At 48.2% G+C, this 10,617-nt stretch overlaps 1 protein-coding gene across 1 annotated transcript; it reads right to left on the bottom strand.

Annotated features, from left to right (window-relative positions):
* Positions 1–2,126: 2,126 nt before the first annotated feature.
* On the bottom strand, positions 2,127–3,513 carry LOC109575149 (myeloid-associated differentiation marker-like). The gene has a single exon (XM_019983191.2). The coding sequence runs from the start codon at positions 3,078–3,080 to the stop codon at positions 2,127–2,129; it is 954 nt and encodes a 317-aa protein (XP_019838750.2). The 5' UTR covers positions 3,081–3,513.
* Between the last annotated feature and the right edge of the window lie 7,104 nt (positions 3,514–10,617).

The following is a 10,617-nucleotide window of genomic DNA, read 5'->3' as shown; positions in this document are numbered from 1 at the left end:
TTCAAGCTTGAAAAATATCCCAAGAGGAGAAGAAGGGTCAGGGGAGGGATGGTTGCCAGATGGTCTCCATGTTCCCTGCAGACTTGATGGACAGGCTGGGGGAGGAGCTGAGAGATGCCCACACAGGCTTGTCTCCAAAGGCAGAAGGAAGGGAGGTGTTTTGGGTCCAGGGGTCTGGGGAGGGGAAGCAGTGGCCTCCAAGCCCACCTGCTGGGTGACCATGGCCTCCCCCAGCCCTTTAGCACACACAGTTGATGGAGAAGCCCCCTCGGTGCCCAAGTCTCAGGCCCTTCCCTTGCTCCCTGCCTGGCCTGGGCTCCCTGTATCCTGGGGCAGCGGCCAGAGGCTCTCTTCTCAGCCAGCCAGAGCTGGCTGACAGGCAGGGTGACTCCAGCTGACGTCCCCTAGACTGTGGCCTGAGCTGCATCCAGAACAGAGCTGAGGGCACAGATGTTCCCATTCTCTGGCTTTTCTTGGAAAATCATGGAGATGACTTCTTCAATCCAGCTTTGAGTGGAGAGAAGAGAGACCCTTCTCTCCTGTGGCCTCAGGCACCTGGCTGTCCACCCTGGTTGGGGATGGCAGTGCTGGCTGCCAATCCATGTGGCCCTTGTCTGTGAGGCTGGCTGTGAATGTCCTTGTAGAGAGGCTGGTGGCTGGAAAGAGAGTGATGCTCTCCATCAGCCCCCACCTAAAGTCTCCACACTGTTTTTTTCTGGCTGGTTTTCCAACAGGGACTGACCTGACTGAAATAGGGGTGCTGTTGCAGGATCTTTGGGTGGGGCACTGCAGCCAGACCAGGACACACAGTGTCCAGGACATGACTCCTGGACCCAAAGGAAGGATTCCAACCTCGTTCCCACAGATCCACAACTCTTGCAAGTCCACTACCCTTGTTTCCTAGTTTTATAAACGAGAGGAGGGATGAGGTGCTGAAGGTCAGCAGGGGCCACCCATCCCTCTTCCTGCACCCTTGTCTGGAAGCTCCCCAATGCTGAGGCACCAATATCAAATTGAGATGAATGGACCTCAGAGGGGGGGTGTCACCCCCAGGAAATAATGTCACCCTCCAGGGAACAAATGCAACTGGAAAAGTGAGGCGGAGGCAGGGTATTAATTAAGTCCCAGGGACATCTTCTTGGACCCACAGGATTCAGGATGTTAAGGAAATTGACACTTGTCTCCATCCCAGCTCAAGCCTTTGTTGCCATCTCAGTGCTGGGTGGTGTCCACTGACACTCAGCTCAGAGAGAAAAAAGAAAGAGATAAGAGGAGGACCCGAGGGAGTAGAGAGGATATGGACCCATGTTACTGCTAAAGATACACGTTCCCAAAGCAAGAGAGTTTTTGTCCTGAAGAGATGAAGGCCTCTAGTCCTTGGGGAGGGGGCTGAACTCCACCAGGCGTGCAGCCCTCACTGCTCTTGAATTCTCCTGGAGATGCGGTAGAGCTCCATGGCTGCCCTGGCGTCTTCCACTGAGTTATGTCACAGCACGCTCTCCTGCAGACACAGGACAGAGAGGGGACTGGGGGCTGAATCCAGGTGCCATGGGACCCGGGCCTTCCCTGCTAACATCCTGATGTCCGGGGCAGAGGTGGGTCAGGGATGAGTCCCCAAGGCTTGTGACACCCTGGACTTGGCAGGTGTCTGGAGCAGCCCTGGCTTCACCCATGAGCCCAGGGCCCAGTCAGGGCCAGGCAAGAAATCCAGATCCTGAGGCCAGGTGTGCTGTCCAGGGGCTTCCCACACTCTGGATGGGGGCAGGACACTGCGAGAATACTGGAGTAGGTTGCCATGCCCTCCTCCAGGGGATCTCCTGACCCAGGAATCGAACCTGTGTCTCTTATACCTCCTGCATTGGCAGGCATGTTCTTTACCACTAGCACCACCTGGGAAGCACCCCTAGCTTATACCCTTCCTCTTTTCTTTATATAAACTATGAGGAAAACCTGGGGATTTAGGAATGGATTCTTTGGGACATGACTTCACATTCTCCCCAGGATTAGCAGCTTCCTCGATAAAGCTATTTTTCTTTTAACTGACACTTTTCCCTCACCGTTGGACTTCTGAAAAGAGGCAGCCAAACCTGAGGGAGGTCCCTAAGTAAGGATCCAGGAAGAGCACATCATGACTTGTAAAGAAGAGGGAACTGGGAGCCCCTGAGCTGATCCTCGGTCCTTGAAAAAACCATGTGGGCCAAGAACACCAAGTCGACCACGTAAATCAGCAGGTTGATGGCTGTCAGGATGGCCACAGCCAGCTGCTGGTCCCAGGTACAAAGAGAGTAGATGAGCCCATCATTGCAGCTCGACCGCTTGGGCTGGCCACCAAACTGCTCGTCAAACTGGTAGAGAGGCCAGAGGACCAGAGCGCTGGTGTAGAGGAGGACGGAGAGCAGGGTCAGCCCCAAAAGAAAAGTGGGAAAGGCAATGGGCAGCCTGTTGTCGCAGTCACACCAGTTCAGCAGAAGGGCCGAGGCTGCCAGGAGGAAGCAGATGGAGTACACGGCCACGCACCACACCAGGGCCGGCTGGTGCATGAACAGGTGGCTGTCAATGATAAAGGCAAAGATGACACCAGCCACAAAAGTCTCCAGCCCCTTGAGCAGTCCTGGCACAGTGACCATGTAGCCGGTGATCACGCCGAGCCAGACCCAGGTACGAGCCCAGGCCACTTCGCTGGCATAAGCCACAGAAGCAATGCAGGAGAATGCAGTGGCAGCGATGGCATGATCCTGGGAGCGGCCATGGGGGAAGAACCAGATGTAAGTGATGGGGTAAACGATGGAGGCCGAGATGCAGAGGAGGGCAGCGTAACAGGCATAGGTGATGAGAAAGTTGTACCAGGAGAAGGGGAAGCGGGACTGGAGCCCACAGAACTCGATTATGAGGATGATGAGGGTCACGAGAAAACAGAAGCACCAGATGAATACAGACCAGTTACTCACGGCCCCCATCCAAGTGCCCACGCTGGCCACAAGGGAGAAGGCCAGGCAGGTGGAGAGCAGCTGCAACAGGCGGAGGAAGTAGCCCAGGAGGATTGCAGAAAGCAGGCCTGAGGATGAGCACATGGTGATCATGAAGTCAGATCAGTCTCTGTCACCAATATGGCGGTGGTCTTCCCTGAGGACCCATCAGAGAAAGATCCAGCTCTGGAGGGGGATTAAGTCAGATGCCTGGAAAAGACTCAGAGTCCTGTGACTGCTGAAGCTCAGGATCTGTGGAGTTAGAACCAGTGGCTCAGACACCTGGTAACAGCACAATCGCTTCAGAATGATTCTCCCCACCCATCACCCTTGGCCTTGTCAGGAGACTTATCTTATCCCAAACCTCACAGCTGGGTTAGGTCTGGCATTAAACCATGAATATATTTTTTTTAATGATTACTTTGTGGTACATGACGTTATCTGCAGAAACACGGGGTAGGATGGTCCTTATCTACATTACTCAATTTTCATGTCTCCGAAAATTTAAAAAGAATTAAAAAAAAATTCATTTGGCCTTTAATGTCATGGATTTTGCTCCAAATTGAAATCTTGAATAAATATAATATTAAATTAAAATAATTCATTTGCTAATAAAGTTTTACCTCAACAGACATGAGACAGTTTCTGATCTTTATTTCACTTAGTGTGAATGTTTAAACGTTTGGTTGAAGAAACACTACTGGGTTTGACTGTAAGGTGCTTTAAGACCCCAGGGGGTGTTACATCATACAGGGTAGATTCACCATGTTTCATGACTGAAGCTGAAAAAGTCTGAATTCTGGAGGATATATGACCCCAAATGTTTCAGGAATGAGGTCCTGGATTGTACAGTTAACTCCATTTTGCAGAGGAGGAAACAAAAAACATTCACGGACTTAAGTACCATCCCTAATTTCGTACCATGGCTGCTGCTGCTGCTAAGTTGCTTTAGTCGTGTCTGACTCTGTGTGACCCCATAGACAAAAGCAGCCCACCAGGCTCCTCTGTCCCTGGGATTCTCCAGGCAAGAATACTGGAGTGGGTTGCCATTTCCTTCTCTCGTACCATGGCTAGGAAGTGGAAATTCAGATAGAAGTACCAAAGCTGTGGGTTTGAGCACTTTGTTCTGTACCGCACAAGTTGGTAGGGCCCATGGATAGGAGCCCAGGACCAAACTCGAGCTCTGGGACCCAGGACACAGCTGCAGGTCTTCCTTCCACAGCAACCTGAAGACACGCGTGTCCCGGCCTGTCCTCCCTGCAGCATAACTAGCAGGAGCTGCCATCTGAGGGGACACAGCCCTACCCAGAGGAGCGGGATCAGAGATTAACAGGGAGGAACCATGGGATGAGAGTAAGGCCATGGGGACAAGATGACATGGGAAGAAGAAACTATTCTGAATCCCCTCCCCTAATTTTGCCTTAACATGTGGTTCTTCTCCACTGGAACAGGGGACACCCACCCAGCATGACTCCAAGGTGGAGCATCATGGGGGAATCACGGAATAAATTAACATAATGTTTGACTCTTAAGCTCCAAAGATGCCATCCAGATGGGAGTCTGGCAGTAGTCCTACCTGTGAGGATTCTCCTGGCCTGGGAGACTGGTTAGCAGCTTCCAAGCTGGGAAGAAAGGATTGGAAATGAACAGGGTTGCTCTGTCTGATGCTGATGTGGAGGTTTTCAGAGCATCTCAGGGAGGAGGTGATGATGGATGGATGATCAGACCCCTTTTAAGGGCAGGAGCTGAAAGAGGAGACCCCTGCAGGACCCCTGGGAGGGGCCAGCCCTGAGGATGCTCCCGGGACTGGGGCAGGGGTGGGGGGCAGAGTGGAGATGACTGGGGGGACCCCAGGGTCCCAGTGGCCCTGGGGCAGCCCAGTGGGTGTCTTCTGACCCAGAAGAGATGCATGCATGGAGCCAATCTTCCCCATGGAGGAGGGGCCTGGACTGGAACTGAGACAGGAGAACAGGGGCCTGAAGGGGTTTCAAGGCTGTGACAGGGACACGTGGCCAGAGTGGCAGGGACCCTGGAGACCACGGAATTGCCCAGGTCACCTGCCCAAGGCAGTCCCGCCAGCCAGGGCTGCAGTTCTGTTCACACAGGGGCTCCTCCAGGGTCCAGTGTTGGGGGAGTGAGGCCCCTCCCAGCCCACCCCCTCCTCAGGGACACCTGCCCTGTTTCCAAGGGACTATTTGCTGAGAGGCCCCCAGGGCTGAAGGGCCAGCACCCTGAGCCCCAGCCAGCTTCCTGCCATCAGGGGCCTTATCATCTTTGCTGATAATAAACCCTGGGACAAGCTGAGGCTGGAAAGAGAAAACCCTGAGAACCTCCCTGGACTCACAAAGTTCCTTGAGCCCCAATTGCCAGTGGAGCCCTGGAGCCTGCGGGCCTCCCAGTGGGCACTGCCGGGGTGGGGAAGGGGCACTAGCATGAGGGAAGCTGGGGGTGTCGTGCTGCCTGTTCCCCAGTTGCTCTCCCACCAACATCCCCAAAGTCACCCTTGATTCCACCTAAGGTTAAATGACAACTTTGGATCCATTTGATGGCACAAGGGAAGACTTGGGGAAGGAGAGGCATGGGGATTTGTGCTGTGCGACCCTGGGTGAGGTATGTGCCCTCTCTGGGCCTCAGTTCCCCCACCTGGAAGTCAGCAGGTTTGCCTGAGTCTCCCAGTAGCCCCTCCTCCACTCTAATCCATGAGCTTATTCATGGATTAGTCAGAGCACATGGTACCCCCGTCAGAGCACAGCCTGGATGTGGCTGATTCCTGCCTGCCCAGCAGCCAGGCACGTGGACTGGAAGACAGTGAGCTGGGAAGGTCATGGCCAGGACAAAAGAAGGAAGGAGGAGGTGCCAGAAGGGCAAAGAAGTGGAGGAGAAATGGACACTCATAGTTACAGAAGGCTCTGGACCTCTGGCAGACATTTCAGAGTTGGATGATCCTGGGCTACTTATTCATCAGAGCCTCAGTTTCTCCATCTGTATAATGGGCTTAATCCCTACTTTGTATCAATTAAGTGAATAAAAGCATGTGAAGGGCTTATCAGAAGGCCTGTCACATGACACCCTCCATCCACTCCAGTTACCTGGCCAGGCACCATGGTAACCATTTGCATGAGTTGTTTTATGACAGGAGGTCCTGGTAAGGAACACAAAACTAATAAGCCACCACCAACCAGGACAGTTTAAGAAAGGTTCAAAATTGACACCATGTGTCTAACCACCTCGCAGAATCCTCCTTGCTGGCATCCATCTTGGCTGAACAAGGCATGCACCACCAGGAAAGACTCTGAGTCAGAAGGATTGGCTAAAGACAATCCAGAAACTAATTCATCACCATAAAACCCAAGACTGCAAGCCACGTGGCAAAGCAGTTCCCCTGGGTTCTCTTACTCTTTACTGCTCTCCACCTGGGCGCCCCTTCCCAGTAAAATCTCTTGCTTATGTGTCTCCTCAGATAATTCATTTCTGAGTGTTAGGCAAGAGCCCACTTTTGGGCCCTAGAAGGAGTCCTCCTTCCTGCAACATAAGAAGTCAAGAAAACATTATAAATGATCATATGATCACACGAATCAGGTCCAGCATCTTGGGCAAGCTATCAGTCTCTGATGTTGTCTTCTTCTTGTCCTGGTGTGGTGTAGATTCCCCTCTGTTTGAGTGTCATTTTAAGGTGAGATCAAGTCAGCTGTCCTCTCTATAGACCAGTCCAGTATAGGGGCCTTTGGAAATGGGAATTAATCCAAGAGTCAATTTCCCTTCAATTTCAGTATGCATGAGCTAGTTAAGAATACCTGACAAAAAGATCCTTTCATCCAAGTTGGAGACAGTCGCTTAAATTGTGTCTTTTCCCAGTCCTGGTTGCAGGTCATGAGGCATCTGATCTTCATCCAAAGGTAGACTACTGAGATAAGCTTCAGAAACAAACTTAGGGTGTTCTTTAAGAATTCAATTAGATGTTACATTAATATCCCACAACAGCAAAGAACTATCCAGAAAGTGAGTCTGACTAGATACAGACCTCCATTAACAGACTGGGATTTGATATTTATTGAAACATCTTTTTCTCCCTAAAATTACCCTCATTTTTATCAAATATAACCAAATTAAGGTTAATTTGTTTTCAAACAGGTTTGCTGTCAATAAATTTGGCCTGATGGTTTGTATAACCATAATCGATCATAGACTTTTTGCTTTGCTGAAACTTTAATCTCAGACGGAACTTTTAAAATAAAACAGGGCTGGGAAAGTCACACCAAAGGCTTATCACACATTTCGCCTAACAAATCTAAGTGAATTCTTCCCTTTTCAAGGTCTCAAAAATTCCTTGAGATTTCTGTACCTGTTAATGAGATAACCTTCCTAACTCATCTGATAAAGTAACTGGAAACCTATGAGTTTTCAGTCTCTGGAGGAGTCAGAGAGAAAATATAATTGTTTTAATTTGTTTATAAAGTATTAGTTCAGTTCAGTCGCTCAGTCGTGTCAGACTCTTTCCAACTGCATAAACCGCAGCACTCCAGGCCTCTCTGTCCATCACTAACTCCCGGAGCCCACCCAAACCCATGTCCATTGTGTCGGTGATGCCATCCAACCATATCATCCTCTGTTGTCCCCCTCTCCTCAGGCCCTTAATCTTTCCCAGCATCAGGGTCTTTTCAAATGAGTCAGCTCTCCGCATCAGGTGGCCAAAGTACTGGAGTTTCAGCTTCAACATCAGTCCCTCCAATGAACACCCAGGACTGATCTTCTTTAGGATGGACTGGCTGGATCTCCTTGCAGTCCAAGGGACTCTCAAGAGTCTTCTCCAACACCACAGTTCAAAAGCATCAATTCTTCAGCGCTCAGCTTTCTTTATAATCCAACTCTCACATCCATACATGACCACTGGAAAAACCATAGCCTTGACTAGATGAACCTTTGTTGGCAAAGTAACGTCTCTACTTTTGAATATGCTGTCTAGGTTGGTCATAACTTTCCTTCCAAGGAGCAAGTGTCTTTTAATTTCATGGCTGCAATCATATCCACAGTGATTTTGGAGCCTAGAAAAATAAAGTCAGCCACTGTTTGCCCATCTATTTCCCATGAAGTGATGGGACCGGATGCCATGATCTTCGTTTTCTGAATGTTGAGCTTTAAGCCAACTTTTTCACTCTCCTCTTTCACTTTCATCAAGAGGCCTTTTAGTTCCTCTTCACTTTCTGCCATAAGGGTGGTGTCATCTGCATATCTGAAGTTATTGATATTTCTCCCGGCAATCTTGATTCCAGCTTGTGCTTCCTCCAGCCCAGCGTTTCTCATGATGTACTCTGCAGAGAAGTTAAATAAGCAGGGTGACAATATACAGCCTTGACGTACTCCTTTTCCTATTTGGAACCAGTCTGTTGTTCCATGTCCAGTTCTAACTGTTGCTTCCTGATCTGCATACAGGTTTCTCAATAGGCGGGTCAGGTGGTCTGGTATTCCCATCTCTTTCAGAATTTTCCACAGTTTGTTGTGATCCACACAGTCAAAGGCTTTGGCATAGTCAATAAAGCAGAAATAGATGTTTTTCTGGAACTCTCTGGCTTTTTCCATGATCCAGCGGATGTTGGCAATTTGATCTCTGGTTCCTCTGCCTTTTCTAAAACCAGGTTGAACATCTGGAAGTTCACGGTTCACATATTGCTGAAGCCTGGCTTGGAGAATTTTGAGCATTACTTTACTAGCATGTGAGATGAGTGCAATTGTGCAGTAGTTTGAACATTCTTTAGCATTACCTTTCTTTGGGATTGGAATGAAAATTGGCCCTTTCCAGTCCTGTGGCTGAGTTTTCCAAATTTGCTGGCATATTTAGTGCAGCACTTTCACAGCATTATCTTTTAGGATTTGAAATAGCTCAACTGGAATTCCATCACCTCCACTAGCTTTGTTCGTAGTGATGCTTCTTAAGGCCCATCTGACTTCACATTCCAGGATGTCCAGCTCTAGGTGAGTGTGAGTGATCACACCTTCGTGATTATCTGGGTCATGAAGATCTTTTTTGTACAGTTCTTCTGTGTATTCTTGCCACCTCTTCTTAATATCTTCTGCTTCTGTTAGGTCCATACCATTTCTGTCCTTTATCGAGCCCATCTTTGCATGAAATTTTCCCTTGGTATCTCTAATTTTCTTGAAGAGATCTCTAGTCATTCCCATTCTGTTGTTTTCCTCTATTTCTTTGCATTGATCACTGAGGAAGGCTTTCTTATCTCTCCTGCTATTCTTTGGAATTCTGCATTCAGATGAATATATTTTTTCTTTTCTCCTTTGCCTTCTGCTTCTCTTCTTTTCTCAGCTATTTGTAAAGCCTCCTCAACCATTTTGCCTTTTTGCATTTCTTTTTCTTGGGGATAATTTTGATCACAGCCTTCTGTACAATGTTACAAACCTCCGTCCTAGTTCTTCAGGCACTCTGTCTATCAGATCGAATCCCTTGAATCTATTTTTCACTTTCACTGTATAGTCATAAGAGATTTGATTTAGGTCATACCTGAATGGTCTAATGGTTCTACCTACTTTCCTCAATTTAAGTCTGAATTTGGCAATAAGGAGTTCATGATCTGAGCCACAGTCCACTCCTGGTCTTGTTTTTGCTGACAGTATAGAGCTTCTCCAACTTTGACTGCAAATAAAATAATCAACCTGATTTTGATATTGACTGTCTGGTGATGTCCATGTGTAGAGTCTTCTCTTGTGTTGTTAGAAGAGAGTGTTTTTGCTGTGACTGGTGCATTCTCTTGGTAAAAGTCTGTTAACCTTTGCCCTGCTTCATTTTGTACTCCAAGGCCAAATTTGCCTGTTACTCCAGGTATCTTTTGGCTTCCTTTTACATGCCAGTTCCCTGTGATTAAAAGGACATCTTTTTTGGGTGTTAGTTCTAGAAGGTCTTGTAGGTTTTCATGGAACCCCTTAGCTTCTTTGGCATTAGTGGTTGGGACATAGACTTGGATTACTGTGATATTTTATGGTTTGCCTTGGAAATGAACAGAGATCATTCTGTCATTTTTGAGATTGCATCCAAGTACTGCATTTTGGACTCTTTTGTTGACTATGAGGGCTACTCCATTTCTTCTAAGGGATTCTTTCCCACAGTAGTAGATGTCATGGTCATCTGAATTAAATTCACCTGTTCCAGTCCAACAGATTGGTTCCAAATAGGAAAAGGAGTTTGTCAAGGCTGTATATTGTCACCCTGCTTATTTAACTTATATGCAGAGTACATCATGAGAAACGCTCGGCTGGAAGAAGCACAAGCTGGAATCAAGATTGCCGGGAGAAATATCAATAACCTCAGATATGCAGATGACACCACCCTTATGGCAGAAAGTGAAGAGGAACTCAAAAGCCTCTTGATGAAAGTGAAAGAGGAGAGTGAAAAAGTTGGCTTAAAGCTCAACATTCAGAAAAGGAAGATCATGGCATCCGGTCCCATCACTTCATGGGAAATAGATGGGGAAACAATGGAAACAGGGGCTGATTTTATTTTGGGGGGCTCCAAATTCACTGTAGATTGTGACTGCAGCCATGAAATTAAAAGACACTTACTCCTTGGAAGAAAAGTTATGACCAACCTAGATAGCATATTCTAAAGCAGAGACATTACTTTGCCAACAAAAGTCCATCTAGTCAA

Source organism: Bos indicus, chromosome 21 (genome assembly GCF_029378745.1).
Source record: "Bos indicus isolate NIAB-ARS_2022 breed Sahiwal x Tharparkar chromosome 21, NIAB-ARS_B.indTharparkar_mat_pri_1.0, whole genome shotgun sequence".
Taxonomy (NCBI): domain Eukaryota; kingdom Metazoa; phylum Chordata; class Mammalia; order Artiodactyla; family Bovidae; genus Bos; species Bos indicus.
This window is presented reverse-complemented; position numbering and strand designations above follow the sequence as displayed.